This window comes from Equus quagga, chromosome 6 (genome assembly GCF_021613505.1).
Source record: "Equus quagga isolate Etosha38 chromosome 6, UCLA_HA_Equagga_1.0, whole genome shotgun sequence".
Taxonomy (NCBI): domain Eukaryota; kingdom Metazoa; phylum Chordata; class Mammalia; order Perissodactyla; family Equidae; genus Equus; species Equus quagga.
Window position 1 is genome coordinate 1,776,832 of NC_060272.1, and position 24,407 is coordinate 1,801,238.

General features: G+C 46.4%; 1 protein-coding gene across 3 annotated transcripts in view; it reads right to left on the reverse strand.

The window, feature by feature from the left end:
- Window positions 1-24,407, reverse strand: part of CFAP97D2 (CFAP97 domain containing 2) — a 37,157-nt gene extending 12,750 nt beyond the window's left edge. For 2 of the 3 annotated variants that reach the window (XM_046663801.1, XM_046663800.1), the window contains exons 1-3: window positions 24,286-24,407; window positions 6,655-6,735; window positions 5,684-5,802 (exon numbers count right to left, since the gene is read on the reverse strand). In XM_046663801.1, coding sequence (XP_046519757.1) covers window positions 5,684-5,802; window positions 6,655-6,735; window positions 24,286-24,372 — 287 coding nt within the window. In that variant the 5' untranslated portion in view covers window positions 24,373-24,407. Of the gene's footprint in view, window positions 1-5,683; window positions 5,851-6,654; window positions 6,736-24,285 lie in introns of all 3 variants that reach the window. The other variant, XM_046663799.1, reaches the window with a different exon arrangement.

A 24,407-nucleotide genomic window follows, 5' to 3' on the forward strand; every position in this document is an offset into this window, starting at 1 on the left:
TTTGTGTCCCTTGCAATTCTGTATGAATCTGAGAACCAGCTTGTTAATTTCTACAAGAACGTCAGCTGGGGTTCTAATGGAGGGTGCACTGAGTCTTTAGATCAGTTTGGGGAACACTGCCAGCTTAACAATGGTAAGTCTTCCAATCCATGAACGTGGGATGTTTTCTCAGTTTTTTAGATCTTCTTTAATTTCTTTCAATGATGTTTCGTAGTTTTCAAAATATGTTTTGTACTTCCTTTGCTAAATTTATTCCTAAGTACTTTATTCTTTTTGATGCTTTTGTGAATGGAATCATTTTCTTAATTTCATTTTCAGATTGTTCATTGCAAGTGTATAGAAGGACAGTTGGCTTTTATATATTGATCTTATATCCTGCTACCTTGTCCAACTTGTATATTTGTTCTAGTAGTTTTTTAGTGGTTATCTTAGGATTTTTTTATATACACGATTATATCGTCTGTGGATAGAGACAGCTTCCTTCCCAATTTGGATGCTTTTGATTTCATGACCAATGAAGTTTGGACTTCCCCACACTCTGCTGCAAGTGAAGTCGGTTCCTTTGGGGAGAGGTCAGGAGTTCTCTGTTTTATGACGTGCTTCTCCCCCTCCAGAGCTCTGGAGCTGTGAGTGGGGACGATGGCAAGCTGCTCTGTGAGTGACACCCGGTGCTCCTCCATTGTGGGTGAAAGGACACACAGTTCTTTGTGGCTTGACTCTCCTAGCATTGAAGCACTGCTTTATGAGCTAAGCCAAGGGGATCAGGCCCAAGTATCCTCAGCAACACTAGGCCCGAGGCAGAGCCTCCAATCCCCAGGTGGGAGCTGGGCAGAAGAAGGGACCCTCACCTCTGGGCCACACTCACTTAGTCTCAGCAGTAGGCAGCTTGGAACAGGATGAGAAGTGCTGTAGTCCTGCTCTTCCCAGGAAGAAAGCCCTTCAGCTGGGAGCTGGAGAGAGAGGGGGCCCTGCCTTCTTGTCTGTAGCAGCTGGAGCAGAGTCCCCACCTTGAAGGGCTGGGAGGGAGTGGGTCTCCACCCAAGTACTGTGGACTCTGGGTGTTCTTGCCAAATTTTAGTATATTTTCTTGAACAAATGTTTCTTCATATGCTGTATATCCTTAGGACCATTTCCATAGACTTTAAATGGTTGTTTTAAAAATAATTTTCACCAGTTTTGCTGGGGAGTGGGTCCAGAGAGCTCCCCCTGCTGTTGTCCTGGAAGTTTCTGTGTGACAACTATCCGAGAGTCTCCACTCGTCATGGTGTTTTCAGTCTTGGGCAGAGATATTAGTTTCTGATTTTTTTTTTAAGAAGGATGCTCATTGCAGCCTTCTTTGTAATAGCCCCAAACTGTAGACAATCCAAATGCTCAGTGACAGGTGAGTGGATGAACCGTGATAGCTCCATACAGCGAGCACCACCTAGTCACGAACAGGAGCATCTGTCGACACACTCAACCACAACATTATGCAGAGTGAACGGCAGAAAATCACAGACACTGCATGGATCCACTCACATAAAACTTAGAGGGTGCAAGCTCCTACATGGGGACAGAAGCAGGTGCATGGCTGCCCATGGATGGGAAGAAGCAGGGGTGGGGGAATTGCTGATGGAGACAAGGAGAGTTTTGGGAGTGATGGATGTACGTATCATCTCGATTGTGCTTTGTTTTCACAGAAGTAACCCACACCACACTTATCAAATGGTACTGTTAAATATATTGGTTTTTTGTTGTTAGTGCCATCAAGTTGATTCCGACTCCTAGTGACCCTGTGGACAGCAGAGTGGAACCCTGCCTGGTCTTCTGTGCCATCCTCTCACCTTCTGGCACTGTCAGACATACTCCGCTGTAATTCATAGGGTTTTCATGGCCAATTATTTTCAGAAGTGAGAGGCCAGGTCCTTCTTCCTAGTCTCTCTAGTCTGGAAGCTCTGCTGAGAACTGTCCACCATGGGTGACCCTGCTGGTACTTGAAAATACTAGTGGCAGAGCTTTCAGCATCACAGCAGCAGGCAGCTCTCATAGTAGGACAACAGACAGACAGGTGGTGGGCTTCCCTGACCGGGAAATGAAGTGGGGCCATTGGGGTGAGAGTGCAGAGTCTTAACCACTAGACACCAGGGCTAGATAATATATAGTTTACTGTATGCCAGTTACATCTCAATAAAACCACAAAAAAATAAAATCAGCAGTGAAAGCCCAGTTGTTGGTCATATAGTTTCTCTCATAGTGTTGACTTTTACTGTTGAGTAGCTAGCTAGCTAGATACATCTACACTGTTTGAACAAACCAGTGTGCAGTGTCCTGGAAACAGCCAAGTTCTCCCTGAAAATGGGCTGCTCCTGAGACGGAACCAGCCTAAGGAGACAGGGCTGTCAGCAAGGCCCCTGGCCTAACAAGGTAAGGCCCTTAACCAATCAGCAGGCTAGGAGAATCAGATGGAGACCACCAAGATCCACATTCCGCAGCCTCAGTGATGTGGGCTCGGTGAGTCGAGGAGTCAAAGAAAGATTTCTTGGGCTCTCAAGGTCTGGCAGTAGTGCTCTTTTATTCAGAGAATAGTATGAAATTGCATGGGGACAGGACCCACGGGCAGTCAGAGCTGCAAACATGGGTGGAGAGTAGGGCTCAATTTAAGGCATAGGTATGTGAGTTATCTCTTTACAAGACAAAGGAAAGAATATGTAAAAAAGTTGTTAAAATGGTATCAGTGCAGGTGGGGTCTGGTTATTGGGTGGTCCTATAACTTTAGATAAGAATCAGATCGGATTAAGTCAGGATGTCCTTGTCTTCCCTGTTAAGAGTTTCTAGAGATAAGGTCATCCCCACCTCTTCCTGGTGCAGAGAGGGAGACACCCCCACAGATGGAGACCTCCCTTACAAATGTAAATGTCTCTCATCAAAGGGCAAACAAATTCCACTTTTCAGAGCCTCTTTCCTGTCTGCAGTTTTTAAAAGTAACCAGCCCCAAATAATCCTCATCATCAGGACTTTTCCAGGCTTCCGCATGCACCCTGGCACCCAGGAGTCCACTGAAGATGACCCTACCTCCACTAGCACGGTAAAAATCACACCCAGGGGTGGAGAGCTAGCGTGCTAATGATACATGCAACATACGTGGTGACATGCTACATGACAGCGCAGGCCCAAGAAAAACCCCACCTCCACAGGCCATGACAAGGCCTGTCTCCCCAGCCTCTGCCTAATGAAAGCCCCCCAGTCCTGCTCCCTGACAAGCCGGTCACTTGCCCCTTTCCTTTCCACACCGGCTCCTTTGTGCCTTCCTTGTGCACAAGCTAATAAACTTTTACTTTCTACTCCCACTTGTGGTCTCTCTTGATTTCTATCCTGGGAGACAACAAGAACCCAACATGCCATAACGCTTCTCTTCAGCACCATGGGTTAATTTGACCAGTGTCCCTTACTAAAGAAGGGAGTCAACAGAGAAATGAAATGGCCAATTATCAGGCTCCAAATTGATGTATTCTTGACAAAAATCATTGACTTTCATTCTTGCAGGGCCTCCATTAAACTAATCACGAGGAGACACACCATTTCTACCATCACTTTGCGATGGGCCATTAGCCGAAAGCTGCTTGGTGTCACCTCCTTCTATGCTCCAGGCATCAGAACGATGGGAAGGGGAATTCACTCTGATTTTGGACACACAATGCTACCACACTTTGTTCTCAGAATACTACCCAGAGCTGAGCAAAGATAAATGCCTCGTAAAGGAGCCGAGAGGCTACTGACTGCTCTAAAATCCAAGCAGGACAGCAGCGAGGTGGTCTGAAACTTGGGAAGCAGGCAGAGAAAGCTTCCTAGCATGGGGCTAGCTGGGTCGGTTCACAGGCTCACCCTTGGCCCTGATGTCCCTTTCACGCGCCCTGGAGCCTGGCTCCGTCTGTCTCCCTTCATTACTGAGCCAAAGTGGGTTCAATCCTTGGTGAATTAAAAATCAGACTCTCCACCAGAAGTGGAGATATGACCGCATGGCACAAAGCAGAGGCCACGCGGAGTCACTTCCAGAGTCGTGGCTCCCGGGACAGCTTCTGTTTCGAATGGGGAATGAATGTTCAAAAGGGAGAGGTAGGCATTCACTTGCGCAGGCTCAGATGGAAAACATGCTTCCACATACACCGCCTGTCATGGTAACGCCTCAGCTCCTCATGGAGCAGAGATCTTAGCTTTAAAAAGGAGGCAAAGGTCATCTCTCGGCACTTTTTGGCCGTCTACGCGGGTCTCGCTCTTGTGGTGGGTTTTTTGCCAATCATGGTGGTTGGGGATTGCATCTCTTAATATAACAAAAGAGAAACAATTTAGAGGAACAGTTACATGCTTCCCAACTTCCCTGAGTCCCGGAGGCATTAGCCCAAAGCCTTCCTTGGCCCTCTGATGGGCTGGCACCTCCGTTGTCACTCCTGCTTCCTCTCTCCCTCCTTTTCTCATTTCCTGTGTTTGAAGGCGAATCAGTCTGTTCGTGTGAATTCACCCCCAGGCACGACTGGGATTTGTGTTTTCAAAGAGAATTCCAGCAGCAGGAGGAGAATCTCACGGGAGCCCCTCCCGGTTGAGTTGCAGGGGGAGGGGGGGTGGGGGTGGCGGGGGGTGGGGCGAGGCCGGGGGTGGGGGGTGGTGGATTGGCCACCATCAAGGCCTCTCCCTGCAGCTCTGAGGTAGCAGCACCAAGCAGCAATTTCACACTCAGGTATCCATCTGTAAAGCAGAAAGTGGCTCCGGACCTAATGTAAGCTGTCCCAGGGCAATGGAGCTTGACCCACAGCTCCAGGTTTTAATGACGGGCTAGACAGCGAGTGCAGGCAGGAGGCACAGACCATCCCTGACAGCCTCCCCCACCCCCCGACCCCAGACCCTCAGTGAAACCCCTGGAGCCCACAGTGAACCGCCTCCGAGAAACAGGGAATCTGACTGGGAATCTGGACAAACCCAGCCAGGCTGGAGTGTGGGGTCTGCTGTTCCCACGGCACTTCGGGCTGGACCGCATCCCTCCTGTGTTACACGCTTCCTGGTGTCGGGGCATCAACTTTTAATTTTAATTTATTATGAGTCTGGAAACCACTCTGAGCTTCTTGGAGACAGGTACAGGCTACAGGTCTTAAAAGGGTCAGGCACTTCTGGAAAACCATCTCATTATAATCATCTGTCACAGTCACTACTGGACTTCTGCATTTAAAAGGGAAGGACGAGCACCCACAACTGGAATACACAGAACTGTGTCCGGGGGGCTTTGGGAGAAGGAGAAAGAAAAAGGGAAGGATGTCGATGTCGCCAGTGAGCAAACTCTGGGGATGTGTAGGATGCAGGGGCAGAGGTTATTCACCCAAGAGAAGAGGGGCTTCTAGCATTCGTCACTGTCGCTAAGCCTTCACAGGTGGCTGTAAAGACCACAAAGTCCGTCTCCTCCATCTCCACAGAGAACTCCACTTTGGTAAAACAACCGGGTTATTAAAGAGGCACCAACACCCTGTTTGCTGTAGGTCGGGGATCAGCCTGATCTCAGACCACAGAGGACAAGGCATTTCTCTGGCATGTGGCTCTCAAGAGAAAAGAGGGCCCCTCGCTCTGGCTCAGGGGCAGCTCTTCTGCTGGGGCCCTGGGGCCGAGTGTTCCAGGTCCTCCCAGGGCTGGTGCTGACCATGGGGTGTCAGGGCCCTATTACCTCTTGGGTGTGCAGTTGCTTCTGCTGTCGGCCTGTCCCCTGGTCCTCATGATGCAGGATACCCTCTCCAGCAGCAGGCGGTTGTCCCTGTCGATGACAGAGAGCCGCTCCTCCTCCAGCTGTGGGCAGACACGCAGGAGCCTTTGGAAGCACCAGCTGCGTCTGCGCTGTTACGGGCACAGATTTAGAGGACTCCTGCAACCCCACACGTTCTTGGACCTGAGCACCTGGTGGGTTTTGCATCACCTCCTCAAACATCAGCTGCTCCAGCCTGAGTGTGACACACGCAGGCCGCTCTGTGAAGTGGGATCATTCAGATGGGCTAACTTCATGTGCTCGGAGTGGAAGTCGCTTGAGGATGATAGGACTCTGAAATTAGGTCATCCTCAAAAACTCTGACCTGTGACAGTGGCACTAATGAGGAATCACTTCTTATTTAAGAGAGAGATTTTATACTGTTCAGAAGAGAAGGTTTGAGCCCAGAGGAAACAAAATCCTCTTGTTTTAGCTTTTTAAATGGATTGATCTGGTTACTCAGCTTCTGTTCTGCCATTTAGGACTACACTAACAGGCACAGAAGCACACACAGCATTTGCTGTCAAGGTGTCACTGTCAGTGTGACCATGTGATTCTGTCACCAGGTGGCTTAACCTACAAGAAATAAACATTCTGATGTGACCACGAAGTGGTCTGGTTTAGAGGAATGAAGCTAATTAATTACTCTAGAACTGCATGGAATAAATTGTCCCAGGGAATTTCCTCTCCCTCCCCCAGAGAAAGATTTCTAGTGCAATTACCCATCAGCTCCATTTGAGCCCAGACAAGGTTAATCGTTGCCTACATGGCATTTTACCTCTGATACGTGACTTGTCTGTTCCTGACTGAGCCTGCCTTTTGCTTTTTCCTGGGTTTTCGAGCTGATGTTTTCTAGTCAGCTGTGACAGCAGCTCAGAGGTGGAACTGAACGGTACCTTCAGCTTCTTCAGCTTCAGGTGGAGGTGGCTGGGAGTCAGCGGGGCACAGGTGTCCACAAGCGGCTGGGCATCCCGGACCTATGGCACAGAGCAGGCAGCGTGACCCCAGGGTACTTTCGGCAGGTGATTGACATGAACTGAGATTTGGCAGCTTCTGGGCTGTGGGCACTGGGACATGTACAGATCGTTATTCATGGCACCAAAGACTCCAAGTGAACTTGTGGCAGAAAGTTCTGAATGAGGCTCAGGCTTGAATCAGGACCCGAGCATCCCCTGCAGGGACTGACCGCCCCCAGAAATGAGCCTACACTGTCGTTTTCAAGTAGAGGATTAAGTGGGTAGAAGTGAGAATTCACTAAAGGTAGCCACAGCCAACATTTCTACTTTGCACGCTGTTGCCAAAGGCCTTTCAGACAGTGAATTGTGTCCCTGCATCCTCCACAGTCTAATTTTGAGCCTCCAGCAACGTTTTCAGGTTGAGCACCTTGAACATTGATTAACTGCACAGTGATTCCTGCAGTTTCCTCTCAGAAAATGTACAAACAAAGGAAGTAACTTACGTTTAAAAATGTGATGGACTAGATACATGAGGCTATATGTTTTACTGCTTGCAACGAAAAGGAGTCTCCCCATATTCTAGATAGTTCCTTATGGATTCCTAACTGCTGGGACCTGTTAGCTGATCACCTGAAAGTGACAGCAGTGGACACTCAGCTACTCTGTCTGAAAAGATGAGGTGAGCACCGTGCACTGTGGGAATCAAGCCCAGGGAGCCGAGCCCTGATGGACCAGAGCACAGAGAACCAGAGGTGCTGAGAACAAGGAGGTGGCACAGGGCTGGGTGGCGAGAGGCTGCCTAACACGCTGAGTGCCCTGAAGTGAAGGGAACCACTGTGGGGCAGAGACAAGGGAGCCACACGACCACACGGGACTTAGAGACCGTCTGTCTCTGTGTGTGGAAGAGGATGAGACCAGAGGCAGCCACATGGCTGGTGTGGTCTCCCAGGGCCGTGGGGTGGGGTGGCGAGCAGGTGTGCCAGTGATAGCAGGTGTGGGAGGCGGGTGTCTGTTGGGTGGGGGTGAGGGAGAAGGAAGGGGTGGAGAATGGCCCCAGGCTTCCAGTTTTGATACCTGGTGACACCAGGACAGGAGCACACGTGGTGAGCAGGTTTGGGGGATGGCCAGTGAATCCCATGCTGGGCATGTTTAATCTGAGGGGACTGTGTAGAACGATCTAGAAGCAAGTTAGTTTAGGCTGCGGGAGAAAATTAAAAACTCATCGCAGTTATTGAAAGTCCAGCACCTGCTCTCCTTCTTACAGCGCTGCATTTGATCACGGTCTTTTGAACACACTGCCTTACTCGATGCTCTCTCATCTGTTTACACATTAAATTCTGGGGGAAGGGAGCTCTTCCCTACAGTGAAATGTAGGAGTGGAGACGTTGAAAAATCACCATTTTATAACCGTCATGGTAAAGACTGGTTTGGGCAAAATCACCAGTGGATGTCCAGTTTGGGGGAGAAAGTTTGACGAGAATGGAACTGGAGTCACTGATGTGGGGATGAGAGGGGGCTGCCGAAGTGGAGAGCATGAGAGACGATGGGGTTCACTCAGAGGACCGCATTCAGTGCTGAGAGGCACCAGGAGCCACGGAATGCAACTGGCGAGGCCCGGCGTGGGGTCTTGCTGAGTCTTCGCACAGAGCAGGGACATCCACAGTTTTCTGCCCTGTCCCACGAAGCAGGTGACCAAGCTCCTCCCCAGAGAAGATGCCATAAGTTCTTTCCTGGAGATATGGAGCCTTGGAGAATCTGGACCGAGGGTGCAGTGGGTGCAGCTGAGGAGATGGTTGGCGCCTGCCCTGCTCTGCTCCTAGGAAGTCACAAATTCTCCAGGAAGAGGTCTCTATGGAGACTGACATGCCCTCGAGAAAGGCCGCCACATACCACGTGGGAGTCCCCAGACCAAAGGCCAGTCCCCCGGATTAACCAGCGTGTGCAAAGCCTCCAGTTGACTTTTAGCACCTTGCCCACCAGACGCTGAAGGAAAGTTTCCAACAGGAAAGAGAGAAATAAAGAAACAGAAAAACGAGACCTGGAAGAAACAGAGATGACTAAGGGATCAGAGGAAAATGTCAAGTGAACTATAAGTAAAAACCTTAGTGTGATAAAAGAAGTTATTGTATTCACAAAACAAGAACAAGATTCTAGGAAAAAGGAACGATCAGCAATATCAGTTCTTGAAAATTAAAACTGTGATCAGTGAAATAAAAACGGAATTAAAGAGTTGGAAGGTAAAACCAAGAAATTTCCCAAAAGTGAACCAAGCATAGAGAGATGAGCAATAGAAGAGAAAATAAAAGAAAACTAGAAACTCAGTATTGGCTGTCTGACATCCAACTAGTAGGATTTCTAGAAAATGGAGAGGGAGGAAATTTTTAGTCTCTGGAATGAAAGGATCCATGAAAACAAATTTAAAAAGACTCCCATGAAAGCATGTCATCATAAAATGTCAGAAATTAGGAATAAACAGAAGACCCTAAAAGTTTCCAGGGAGAAAACACATCCGCACAGGCACCCGCACTTTAGAGATGGTCTATAGGGATCAGAATGGCACGGGACTTTTAAGAAGATGGCGGGTGAAGTGAGGACGGCAGCACCCATCACACGCTCACCCGGCAGCGGTGCAGAGCTGTGCTGGGAGACGGGTGTCCTGCTGGGGCCACATCTCCAAACTCTTTGCGTTTAGGTGTGGCCGTGTGACGAGTTCTTCCCAGTGCAGTGTCAGCACAGGGAGGTTCCAGTTTCAGGCCAAGGTTCCTGTGACACTGAGGAGCCTTCGGGGCTCTCTTTCCTCTCCTGCTGGCTGGACCAGGTGTCATGAAGCCCTAGGGGCTGGAGGAGCCACAGAGCGGAAGCTGGTCTAGAGCCACCGGGTGCGGACGTCCACTGACTAGAGCAGGAGCAGGATTACACTTAGATGGTGTTTGGCCTTTATATATTTTGGGTCAGGTTACCCTAAAAAACGATGAGCATCAATGCCTTTAACACACTGAGGGAAGATTAATTTCAATCTATTTATTTATTTTTTGCTGAGGAAGATTAGCCCTGAGCTAACATCCCAGGGATGTTAGCAGGGATGAAAAGGGAACTGTGCCCATCTTCCTCCACGTTATATGTGGGTCGCCTGGCACAGCACGGCTGATGAGTGGTGTAGGTCCACACCTGAGATCCAAATCCGGGAACCCAGGCTGCTGAAGTGGAGCACGAGAACTTAACCACTACACCATGGGGCCAGCCCCATCAAATCAGAATTTTATACCAAACCGTTTATCAAGAGTGACAGTAGAATAAACGCATTTTTAACAGACACAGACAAAAAGAAACAAATAAAACACCCCGAGCAAACAGAACCCTCGCTGCATCTGCTCCGGGGAAGCTGCTTCAGGAGCTGCTTCATGCACTGAGGGTGTGACTCAGATGCAGGAAAGCAGGGCATCCAGGAGAAGGATTTTCCACAGGGGAGACCTGTAGAGGGACATCAGCTCAGCCCAGGCAGCGCTCAGCCCAGGAGGGGCAGGGGGACGGAGGGCTGCGGACAGGGATTCTCCAGGGGGTCTTTTCAGGAAGACCAGTGATGTGTTTGAGTATTTGAGGATTTATTGATCAGTATTTGACGACTGATGGAGTATTTGAAAAAATAACTACAAAGATGTAGAAAACTAAAGCAACTGTGAAAACAAGGCAATTGTTGCAAGCAATTGTTAGAGAAAGAAACCATAATCATAATTACAACCTGACTCAACAGTAAATGATTTTGTGTAGTCACTATAACTGGTAATTGATTTAATAAAAATCGAGTTATATGTATGTTGAGAAGTTATGGCAAATGAGCATATTCTTCTGAGTGACGGAGGTGAACACCAGGAGGAACTGCCAGCAGGGCTGAGCGTGGCTGCCTTGGAACCGGCTTCACCTGGGGAGGACTGCTGCTTTTCATTAAAGTGTTTTGATGCTGTTTGGTGTTTTAAATGTGCTTGTATTACTCTGATAAAAACTAAAATTAATTGAAAAATTATCAAATGGAAGGATCTAGTTGAGAGAGAGGGGACCACAGAATAGAGAGAAGAATTATCGTATGGGGAGCCCCCAGGCACGCCATGTGGTCATTCAGGCAGCAGGTAGCCAGGCCCGCTGACTGGGCATCCCCAGGGCACTGGAGGCCGGCATCACGATGATGTGGGTAGACTGCCCCTGACAGCCGCCCTGTGCAGGCAGGATAATGTAGACAGGCCGTTTCAATGGCACTTTGAAAATGAGAAGAGGACAGAGGGCTCTGGAACATTAACAAGTGTGTTACTGAAAAGGACCTCAGAAGACTTAACCGGAAGGACAGGGTACTGATGAACTGGGGCAGGAGCACTGGAGATCCCCACCAAGTCCAAGGAGGTTGTTCGGGAGATGGGAACCAGCCCAGGGAGGGAGGGCTGCAGTCAGCCTGCGGGCCTGCAAGGTGGTTGAGGTGTCCTTGTTCCAGCATTGTGCGGGAGGTGGCAGGGTGAGGACTGGGGGCCCTGATTGTGCCTCAGAGACTTGTGTGCTCTCTGTGATGCTGATCCTGGAAAGCCTCGGTGGAGGTCAGCCCTCGACCCCCTCTGCCTCCCCTCAGCCTCCTCACCACATGACTCCTTCCTGGCGGTGTGTCCAGATGGACGGTGCCAATTCATTTAGATTTTAAACACAGAAATGCCACTGCTGCACTTAGGGTGGTGCAAGTATCTGCGTCTTTCTGGGAATGCCCTAGACCCGCGCCCATCTCTGTCCCTGTTTCTAGACTTTTACCACTGTGAAGGCACCAACATATGATATTACGTTTTAAAATTTATGAATATTGGATCTAACTGCAATTATCATTCTACTTTTTTTACTCAAAATTATGTTTTTTAAACTATAGTATAAAATTTCAAACATAAATAAAAATAGAGAGAAATAGTATAATGAACACCCATGTAGTCTCGCTCAGCTTCAGCAGAACAAGCCGTCTCTCCCCGCCCTGCCCGAGATCACAGCCAAGCAGATCCCAGCAACTGCTTTCCATCCTTAAACGTTTTAATGCATGTCTCTAAAAGATAGGGAACCTTTGGACGTCACCAACGTGGCGGCTTGAGTAGTCTTCTTTGTCTGTCCCCCTTCGAATCTACAACTAATTGGACATTCATCGCTTAACAAAGGATATACATACAGCATCTCAGGACGCCTGAGAGACCCACGCTGCTATACATCGGAAGGCAGACGGACTTCACCCCGGGAGGAGGTGGAGATAAGTGGAAACTCTCCAATCCCGACCCCCGAACAGCCTAGTACCTGCAAGCAGCTTTCTTCCAGCGGACGCCCCCAGAACATCACCACACACCAAGGGAAGGAGGGTGTGCACACCAGAGAAGCGACGGTGGAAACAGGTGACCACAGCCTTACCTAAGCCCCTGGCGATTACACCTAAGCCCAGGGGGAAACTCCAGGGTCCCACACCAGAGGTGGCAGGGAAAACCTCTACTCGCCATTAGCAGAGAGGCCCCGCCCAGCATCCACAACCCCGGGAGGCTCCTGGAGAGAATCCCGAATGGGGCAGCAGCCCGCCAGCTGCCGCCGCCGGTCTCACGGACTGTGGCTGTCGCCTGGTCGGGGCACGGGGCTACTGGAGATCTCCTGGGAGAGGACTGGGGCTGGGTGGAGTTCCAGCGGCTGGCTCCGCAGCCCAGGGGGAAACTCCAGGGTTCTGTCCTGGCAGCAGGCAAAGCCTCTACTCACCATTAGTGGAGAGGCCCTTCCCAGCATCCACAACGCCGGGAGGCTCCCGAAGAGAATCCTGAACGGGGCAGCAGCTTGTCAGCTGCTGCCACCGGTCTCATGGACTGCGGCTGTCACCCAGTCGGGGCACATGGCTACCGGAGATCTCCTGGAAGAGGACTGGGGCTGGGTGGAGTTCCAGCAGCCCGGCTCCGTGGCCCAGGGGGAAACTCTACAGTCTCACAGCAGCCTCAGCGATAGCCTCTGCACAGCACTAGCAGAGAGCCCCTTCCCGGCAACCACAAGGCTGGAAGACCCTGGGACAAAAGCAGCATAGCTAGGTGAGCTAACCACAGACTGCAGAAGATGCCCATAGCTCTGCTGTGACCTATAGTGGACAAATGAGATTTTGTGGACACAGTGACAGAGCTGCAAATATAGGTGATCCTGCCCCTGGCCGCTGGGAAAGCCCTTAACACCGCTGCAGACCCCAAGGAGGGAGCACATCTAGGTGGTCTGCAACTGTAGGCACCAGCAGCCTGAAGCCCCCCCGTGACGGCCCCCACAGCTGAAGAGGGACCCCACAGAACCACTGTGACTACGAGGAGGGGCCCAGGCCCAGTTAGCAACAGCTGATAGGGTTCCTGGTCGGTGCAGTATAAACAGCTGTTCCCCCACCACACCAGTAGAAACCAGTGGAAGCAGTAACTAAACTCTATCTCTATGTGGAGGCACAAATCTGCAACATCAAGCAATATGAAAAAATACATTAAATCTCCAGAACAGAAGGAAAATGGCAAATACCCAGAAAACAATCCCAAAGACAATAAAATATATAATCTAAATGACGATGACTTCAAAACAGCCATCATTAAAAAACTCAATGAGTTAAAAGAGAATTCAGAGAGACAACTCAACGAGTTCAGGAGCTGTGTCACATAAGAGTTTGATACTATAAAGACGAACCAAACAGAAATACTGGAAATGAAGAACACAATAGAGGAGATTAAGAAAAATCTAGACACACGAAGAGTAGGGCCGATAATATGGAAGACAGAATTAGCAATTTGGAAGATAGGAATATAGAAATGCTGCAGGCAGAGGAGGAGAGAGTACTAAGACTAAAAAGAAATGAAGAAACTCTCCGAGAATTATCTGACTCAATTAGGAGATGCAAAGTAAGGATTATAGGTATACCAGAGGGAGAAGAGAAGGAGAAGGGGGCAGAAAGCCTGTTCAAAGAAATAATGGCTGAGAACTTCCCAAACCTGGTGAGAGAGATGGAACTTCATGTGACAGAAGCAAATAGATCTCCAAACTTTATCAATGCAAGAAGACCAACCCCAAGGCATATAGTAGTGAAGCCAGCAAAAGTCAACGAAAAGGAGAAAATACTAAGGGCAACCAGGCAGAAGAAAATAACCTACAAAGGAACCCCCATCAGGCTATCAGCAGATTTCTCAGCAGAAACTTTACAGGCTAGAAGAGAGTGGAATGATATATTCAAAAATCTGAAGGACAAAAACCTTCAGCCAAGAATTCTCTACCCTGCGAAAATATCCTTCAAATACGATGGAGAAATAAAAACTTTCCCAGATAAACAACAATTAAGGGAGTTCATCGCCACAAAACCTCCTCTTCAAGGAATGCTCAGGAAAACCCTCATACCTGAAAAATCAAAAAAAGGAAAGGGGCTACAAAACCAAGAGCAAAGGAGATAAGTAGAAGGACAATAACAGAAAGTAGCAGCTCTCCATCAGAACAGGTTAGCAAAAGTTAAATAAAACATTAAAGATAAAAGGAAGGGAAACACCAAGAATAAATATAACCCTGTCATTTTAACCACAAACTCGCAACACAAGAAAGAAGGGGGGAAAAAAATCTGACAATAACAACCTAGAAGGGGAAGAGAAAAGGGATAGAAGGTTTTAATTTAAGGAAATAAGAGGCTATCAGAAAATGGAATATCTCATCTGTGAGATGTTTTATACTAACCATATGGTAACCACTAAACAAATAACAAGAATAAAGACACAAATTACAAATAAGGAGACACCCAATACAGAAATTTACATACCTGAATTAGTCATCCAAAAACCATGGGACGAGAAACAAAGGAAATGCAAGAGAACCGGAAAACGAGAGATAAAATGGCAGCAGTAGGTCCCCACATTTCAATAATCACTCTAAATGTAAATGGATTGAACTCTCCAATCAAAAGACACAGAGTGGCAGGATGGATCAAAGAACAAGACCCAACAATATGCTGCCTCCAGGAAACACACCTCAGCCCCAAAGACAAACACAGACTCAAAGTGAAGGGATGGAAGACAATACTCCAAGCTAATAATGAACAAAAGAAAGCAGGTGTCGCTATACTAATATCAGACAAAGTCAACTTCAAAGCAAAACAGATAAAGAAAGACAAAGAGGGACAGTATATAATGATAAAAGGGACACTCCACCAAGATGACATAACACTTATAAATATATACGCACCCAACACAGGAGCACCAAAATTTGTAAAGCAACTCTTAACATAACTAAAAGGAGACATCAACAACAATACAATAATAGTAGGGGACCTCAACACACCATTAACACCAATGGATAGAACATCCAGACAGAAAATCAACAAGGAAATAATAGAATTAAATGAAAAATTAGACCAGATGGACTTAATAGATATATATAGAACACTTCATCCAAAAACAGCAGGTTACACATTCTTCTCAAGTGCACATGGAACATTCTCAAGGATTGACCATATTTTGGGAACCAAAGCAAACATCAATAAATACAAGAGAGTTGAAATAATATCAAGCATCTTTTCTGATCATAACGCTATTAAACTAGAAATCAACTACAAGAATAAAGCAGAGAAAGGTGCAAAAATGTGGAGACAAAACAACACGCTACTAAACAAACAATGGATTACTGATGAAATTAAAGAAGAAATCAAATATTATCTGGAGACAAATGAAAATGAAAACATGCCATACCAACTCATTTGGGACGCAGCAAAAGCAGTCCTAAGAGGGAAATTCACTGCAATACAGGCTCACCTCACTAAACAAGAAAAATCTCACATAAGCAACCTCAAATGACACCTAACAGAAGTAGAAAAAGAAGAACAAACAAAGCCCAAAGTCAGTAGAAGGAGGGAAATAATAAAAATTAGAGCAGAAATAAACGATATTGAAACAAAAAAGACAGTAGAAAGGATCAATGAAACAAAGAGTTGGTTTTTCGAAAAAATTAACAAAATCGACAAACCCTTAGCCAGACTCACTAAGAAAAGAAGAGAGAAACCTCAAATAAATAAAATTAGGAATGAGAGAGGAGAAATCACAACGGATACCAAAGAAATACAAGGGATCATAAGAGAATACTATGAAAAACTATACGCCAACAAATTGAACAACCTAGAAGAAATGGACAAATTCCTAGACTCCTACAACCTCCCCAAACTGAATCAGGAAGAAATAGAGAATCTGAATAGACCAATCACAAGTAAAGAAATCGAAACAGTAATCAAAAACCTCCCCCAAAATAAGAGTCCAGGACCAGACGGCTTCTCTGGAGAATTCTACCAAACATTCAAAGAAGATTTAATACCTATCCTCCTCAAACTATTCCAGAAAATTGAGGAAGATGGAGCACTCCCTAACACATTCTATGAAGCCAACATCACTCTGATCCCCAAACCTGACAAGGACAACACAAAGAAGGAAAACTACAGGCTGATATCACTGATGAACATAGATGGAAAAATCCTGAACAAAATTCTGGCAAACCGAATACAGCAATACATCAAAAAGATTATACACCATGATCAAGTGGGATTTATACCAGGGACACAGGGATGGTTCAACATCCGCAAGTCAATCAACGTGATACACTACATTAACAAAATGAGAAACAAAAACCACATGATCATCTCAATAGATGCAGAGAAAGCATTCGACAAGATCCAACATCCATTTATGATAAAAACCCTCAATAAAATGGGTATAGAAGGAAAGTACCTCAACATAATAAAGGCCATATATGACAAACACACAGCCAACATCATACTCAACAGGCAAAAACTGAAACCCATCCCTCTGAGAACAGGAACAAGACAAGGGTGCCCACTTTCACCACTCCTATTCAACATAGTACTGGAGGTTTTGGCCAGAGCAATTTGGCAGGAAAAAGAAATAAAAGGAATCCAAATAGGCAATGAAGAAGTAAAACTCTCGCTGTTTGCAGACGACATGATCTTATATATAGAAAACCCCAAAGAATCCATAGGAAAACTATTAGACACAATCAACAGCCACAGCAAAGTTGCAGGGTATAAAATCAACATACATAAATCAATAGTATTTCTATACACTAACAATAAACTAACAGAAAAAGAACTCAAGAACTCAATCCCATTCACAATCACAACAAAAAGAATAAAATACTTTGGGATAAATTTAACCAAGGAAGTGAAAGATTTATACAATGAAAACTACAAGACTTTCTTGAAAGAAATTGATGACGACATAAAGAGATGGAAAGACATTCCATGCACATGGATTGGAAGAATAAACATAGTTAAAATGTCCATACTACCTAAAGCAATCTACAGATTCAACGCTATCCCAATCAGAATTCCAATGTCATTCTTTACAGGAATTGAACAAAGAATCCTAAAATTCATATGGGGCAACAAAAGACCGTGAATTGCTAAAGCAATCCTGAGTAAGAAAAACAAAGCCAGAGGAATCACAATCCCCGATTTCAAAACATACTATAAAGCTACAGTGATCAAAACAGCATGGTACTGGTACAAAAACAGGTGCACACATCAATGGAACAGAATCGAAAGCCCAGAAATAAAACCACACATCTATGGACAGCTTATCTTCGACAAAGGAGCTGAGGGCTTACAATGGAGAAAAGAAAGTCTCTTCAACAAATGGTGCTGGGAAAACTGGACAGCCACATGTAAAAGACTGAAAATTGACCATTCTTTTTCACCATTCACAAAAATAAACTCAAAATGGATCAAAGACCTAAAGATTAGTCCTGAAACAATAAGTCTTCTAGAAGAGAATATAGGCAGTACACTCTTTGACATCAGTTTCAAAAGAATCTTTTCAGACATCATAACTCCTCAGATGAGGGAAACAATAGAAAGAATAAACAAATGGGACTTCCTCAGACTAAAGAGCTTCTTTAAGGCAAGGGAAAACAGGATTGAAACAAAAAAACAGCCCACTAATTGGGGAAAAATATTTACAAGCTACTTATCCGACAAAGGGTTAATCTCCATAATATATAAAGAACTCACACAGCTCAACAACAAAAAAACAAACAACCCAATCAAAAAATGGGCAGAGGACATGAACAGACATTTCTCCAAAGAAGATATGAGGATGGCCAATAGACACATGAAAAGATGCTCATCGTCACTAATCATCAGGGAAATGCAAATCAAAACTACACTAAGATATCACCTTACACCCATTAGATTGGCAAAAATATCCAAAACCAAGAGCGACAAATGTTGGAGAGGTTGTGGAGAAAAAGGAACCCTCATACACTGTTGGTGGGAATGCAAACTGGTGCAGCCACTATGGAAAACAGTATGGAGATTTCTCAAAAAGTTAAAAATAGAAATACCTTATGACCCAGCCATCCCACTACTGGGTATCTATCCTAAGAACCTGAAATCAGCAATTCCAAGAGTTCCATGCACCCCTATGTTCATTGCAGCATTATTTACAATAGCCAAGACGTGAAACCAACCTAAGTGCCCAGCAACTGATGATTGGATAAAGAAGATATGGTATATATACACATGGAATGTGTATATATACCATATGGAATACTACTCAGCCATAAAAAGGACAAAATCATCCCATTCGCATCAACATGGATGGACCTTGAGGGTATTATGTTAAGCGAAATAAGCCAGACAGAGAAAGACGAACTCTGTATGACTCCACTCATAGGTGGAAGTTAACATATAGACAAAGAGATCTGATCGGTGGTTACCAGGGAAAAGGGGTGGTGGGGGGAGGGCACAAAGGGGGAAGTGATGTACCCACAACATGACTAACAATAATGTACAACTGAAATCTCACAAGGTTGTAATCTATCATAATCTTAATAAAAAAAAAAGATAGGGAACCTTTTAAAAATACGTAACTGCAATACCAGAGTCACACCAAAAAATGGCAATAGTTCTTTAATTAAATTTTCAGGCACTGTCCATGTTTCTCCTGCTTCTCTCTCTCATTTGCTAATTTGACTTAGGATCTGAGTAAAAAGGTCCACATGCTGCACTTGGTTGAAATATCTCTTACGTCTCTTTTGTTTTTGTTTACTTATTATTTATCAGCGAGGAAGATTGTCTTTGAGCCAACATCTGTGCCAGCCCTCCCCAACCCTGCATGCGACACCGCCACAGCATGGCTCCATGAGCACTGCGCCATGTCCACACCCAGGATCTGAACCCTTGAACCCCAGTCGCTGAAGTAGAGCACACACTCAACCACTACGCCACCGGCCAGCCCCTCTTATGTCTCTTTCAATTTATGGTTTCTCCCTGTTTTCTCCTCCTTGAGGTTGTTAAGAGGAAACCAGGTAACGCATCCCTCAGACGTTCTCAGTCTGGGTTCTGCTGATTGCAGGCCTGGCACTTCCTACTGTAAGGGAGGAAGATGTTTCCTCCACCCACTCTGGGTCCTTCTGGCCAAGCTATGAATTAAATTGACATGAGACAGAATAACAAGAGAAAATCGAACAAGTATAACATGTATACGTGGGAGAAACCCGGGAAAACTGGGTCCCTTGCCAGAATGGCCATCATCTTAAATACCATCCTCAGCTCAAGACAAAGGAGGATGTTGTGGGGGGAGTTGGTTACGGGAGATTAGCAGAAAAGCACGGTAAACAAGAGTCAGGTCACTATGCAGATTTAAGTGCTTGCCTTCTGCATTGATAAGAGTTTTAGAGATAAGATCATCCCCCTCTTCCTGGTACAGAGAGGGAGACACCTTTACAGGTGGAGATTTCCCCTCACAAATGTAAATGTCTCTTTCAAAAGGTAAAATTCTACTTTTCAGAGCTTCTCCCATGTCTGCAGTTTTTAAAAGTAACCAGCCCCAAACAATCCTCATCCCAAAGAGACACATTTTGGGGTGGCCAATTCCAGTCCCCCACACTATAAACTGGCAGAAATTCACAGTTGAACTTTTCGTCGGTGAGACCACGCCGTAGTGGGGCTGTGCTGCTTTATCAGGAGGTACATGTCTCTGCTTCTCTGTTTGTGTGACGGCGGCAGCAGTAGACGGTCTTGATCGTTACTTGATTAGACACTGGTTCCCTCGTTCATTCTACCCTGATTCACGGGGACACTTCTGTGAAGATGAACTTCGCCTTGGCAGGATACACACTTGGTTCTCTTTATTCACGAATTTTCAAAATAGTGAGTTGGTTCTCAGAGTCTCCCAGGCGCAGCTGATGAGGTGTTTCTGTTCCGTGTCATTAGGAAGGCAAAGATTCAGACTCCTGGACGTGTTCACCCCCTCAGCACGGACTTCCTCATCCATGTTCAACTGGTCTCGTCTTTGGCCAGTGACACCTCTTCCCGCTGGCTTTTCCGCGGTGCTGATGGTCTCGATCGCCTCCTTGCCTTCCAGAATGGCAGGGGTGCAGGGTTACTCGTACAGAGCCTCGCTCTGCTTGGAATCAGCCATGGCCACAAGCAAGCCTGGTTCTTTCAGCGGGAATGGCATTTGGAGGCCGTGATCCAGGTGCTAGGAGTTTTGATCACAACTGAGTGTGTGGTTTCCAAGTTTGCAGTGGACAGAGCTCGCCTGGTCCCTCTGGCTCCAGTTCAGGACCACGTTCCCTTTGGTTCTCTCACTGATCTGCATTTCCTTTCTCCAGAGCTGACATTCCCAGTTCCTGATGACACTGACTGGATCACTCATTTGCTTTATCCCACCCTGAACACACAACAGTCCATAAGAGTAACAACGACACTGTTGTCGTGAATGTGATTACTGGAGACAGGCTGTTTATTATTATCTTTCTTTGCTGTTGTTTTGTCATTAGGGGATCTCATGACAAATGTACAAATTACTGAGTTTTAAAGACACATGAAATAGTTCTTCTCAGCATGGTACAAAAGCAATTGCATCTGTGCTGACGTTCATTTTATTGTCAATATTTTGGAATGCTCTTTAAATTTAATTTTGTTTTATAACATGTGTAAAACGTTTCCGTGGCTCCAAAGTCAAATCCATCGAAAGGCTTCTTTTTCTAGGAGGTCTGGGCTCCACCCCCACCATCTTCACCCTGTTCCCTGTTGGCAAACCTAATTTCACAGATACTCCTTTCATTTCTGAAAATATAAGGATGTATATAATATGTGTGTATGTGTAAATATATCTATATGTGTGTGTACACACTTTCATTCCCTCTTTTTTAGATGAAAGTAGCATGTTTATGCATTTTTCTCCACGTTGCTTTTTCCACTTCACAATATATTCTAGCGATAACTTCTTAGCAGTGTATATAGATGGTCCCTATTCCTTTTCATAGCTGCATAGTATTTTATTGTGTGAAGGCATCTAATTTGTTCACATGCTTGCTTTTTTTTAAAGATTGGCACCTGAGCTAACAACTGTTGTCAATCTTTTTTTCTTTTTCCTGCTTTTTCTCCCCAAATCCCCCCAGTACATAGTTGCAAATTTTGGTTGTGGGTCATTCTAGTTGTGGCAAAGTGGGACACTGCCCCAGCATGCCCTGATGAGTGGTGCCATCTCCTCGCCCAGGATCTGAACCAGCGAAACCCTGGGTTGCTGAAGCAGAGCACACAAACTCAACCGCTTGGCCACAGGGCTGGCCCCCACACACTCACTTTTGATGGCCATTTGGGTTAGTTCCAATTTTGCTATTACAAATAATGCTGCAATTAGTATTTTTGCAATTTCTTTTCATATCTTTGCCAGTGTACCTTTGGAATGGATACTTAGAAGTGAGACTGCTGGGCTAAAGGATAGAGGTGTGGGTAATTTTATTATCTGTTGCTGAATTACCCCCAAAGGGCTGTGCCTTTTGTGTGCCCATCTGCATTGCATGACAATCCCTCTTTCTCCACAGCACTGCCAACAATTTTGGGGTTTCTTTGCCAATCTGGTAGTTGTGAAATGGTATTAGAGTGCAAGTTTGATTTGCATTTCTCTAAGTGGAGTTGATAATCTTTTTGTAGGTTAAGAGCTATTTGCAATTCTTTCTGTGAACTTTCGTTCATGTCACTTGCCCGTTTTCATCTCGGGTTGTTTGTATTTTTCTTCTTATTTTTAGAAGTTCTTTATATTTAAGGATGTTAACCCTTTGTGATGTGAGTTGCAATTATTTTTCCCAATTTATATTTGTTTTTCCATGGATTCTTTTGGGTTCTCCAGACATTTAGCCATTTCATCTACAAACAGAAAAAAAAAATTTCTTTCCATTTCCATGCCTAGTGGACTTGTCTCCTGCATTGGTGAACACCACAGCACAAGTTAAGAGAGTGTAAGAGGATCCTTGTCTTGTTTCTTACTTTGTAGGCGATACCTTTAGTGTTTACCTATTGATTAAGATATTGGCTTAGAACTGACAGATTTATATTTTGCTATGTTGGGGAAATTTCAGCAGCAATTTCTTTATTTTCAGCATGAGCGGGTGCTCAGAGTCTGGGAGAAGGCCCCGTGCTGCGGGTGAGGACGAGGTGCTTGTCCCAGACCTGGCTTTGGGCTCGGCCTCTCCTGCAAGTCTTTTTTCTCCCTTCTATTGTATCAAAGTCCCTGTATTCCCAGGGCCTCTCAGCCAAGCAGTAAGAAACTAAATTGCTCTAAAGAGCTGACTCTCCCCTACACTTAACATGGAAGAAGAATTGGTTCTAGGCTTGGTTCTAATGCCAAACAGTGAGATTCGCGGTGGAAAAAAGAGTCTCGCTGGTTCTATGCCACTGCCTCTAGGTGGGCAGTGCGGCCCTCACCCATATCCTTGCTCTTCACGTTCCTCCTGCTGCGTCGTTGCCCCTTATTCACTGGGGCCTTTAGCAACTGACCACAGTCTTGTCTCCTCCCAGATGAGTTTTACACTACAGGGACAGCCCTGCGCTCCCGCACGCTCCACTCTCTGGCCTCCTTGTGTGCTGACCTCTCCTCTCCTCCCCAGAAAACCCCTGCCGGGACTCCAGGCACGTCCTCACCTGGAACCACTCCTTTGGGAACCGTCCATTCCTTCCTCACAGTACCCTGCTTTTCTGCTTTCTTAGTCAACTGTGCCTAAGACTGACTCCTTGACCCTGTGTGTCTCCCAGTCTCTCTCCTTGTCTTCACTTCATTTCCTTCCAGGTAAGATGTGTGGCCCTCTCCTTAACACCTCACACAGGGATCATGTGTTCCCGGGCACCAGGATGCCTGTTGAGCCCATATTGGGGTGTTCCAGCACCCTGCTCTTAGACCCAGCAACCGTGTGTTTCTGGGACATCTCAGAACTGCACACATCAGGGCCCCCACCTCCTGGGGCCCCTGTGACCGTCAACACGGTGACTTTCACTATTCAATCAGCTCTCCACTTTCCACATGATGGCTTCAAATCTTCTTTATGTTACAGTGTCTTAGGCACAGAGCCTGGTTACTCACTTAAACTGGGGGTGTTTATTGACCCCTTGTCTCTTACCAGGGACCATTCTAACCCCTGGATACAAAAACGAACAACAAAAAACCCACGGTGTTTACATGCTTGTCTATTATTCAAAGAGGCCATGCTAATTGATTTATACTTATTGCCTTCACTCCCTTTCAACCTTTCCCCACCAACAACTCTTCACTAAGCTCAAGCTACGTGCTCTGGGTGCTGAGAATATCACGGTGACAGGACATGGCCTCCCCTCACAGACTCAGGGAACAAACAAGGTAAATAATGGATACCTCACATCCGTCAAGCCGTGACATGAAACAGCAGAAAAGGAAGAGAGCGTGGTGGGGTGTGCTTCCAGGAGATGGGGCACCAAAAAGGCTTCTAGGAGGATGGAGGTCTGCAGAAGTGAGCCCTGTGACAGCGGGGGACGGTGCACAACAGGGGACAGGGGGTCCAGGACGCAAGTGTGTGTGTATGCGGGGTGGGGTGGCGGAGGGCACTAGGCCAGCCTTGCAGTAAGTGTGACCCAAGCCTCCCTGAGGCCACAGTGTCACTGCGACCCTGGTGGACAGAAGCCCAGGTGGAGAAGGAAGGCATTCCTGGGGCTCGCTGTCTCGCAGAAACCTGGCGGGATTGCTTCAGATCAGCGCAGGCAGCACCCGTTCCCAGAACACCCCCTTCTTAGGAGCTCGTCTCAACCTTGATGGACACAGACGTGGAGAGACACACCCACCTATGCAGCACAGAGTTCCTCACTCCACTGGGGTTTTGCAGGCAGAAGACCACGGCAGGCCATTTCAGAACCACCTGGTGCCCTTTTCGAAGGATGTCCACATTTGCATCAAATAAATGGGAATAATAACACATCTCCTAAGGGAGATCAAAGTCGGCTGTTTTGGTAGAGGAAACAGTCCCTTGGATCTTTTTGTCTTAAGATACTTTTGAGTCATTTAGGAAAAATCTAGTGCTTTATAAACATATGCCATAACTGAGAAAGGATGGCACATGAGCACCGTAATCTATTTAATGGAATTTTTATTGTATGGGACATGTATGACTGACCTTTTAAGGAAATGTCATTTCAACCACTCCATCTCTGAAAAGGAGACTGGCTCTTGGTTTCCAGGGGAAGCCTCGGCCTCTGGCGCCTGCCCCTCCTACCTTCCTCCTGTGGTCCTGGTAGGCTTTCTCCCGGCTATGCTGCTGGCTCTGGCTGCCAGGAGGAGTCAGCCTGGGGGCTCTGCGCATCCCGAAGACAGAACCAGGGCGCCCTTGGGAGCACG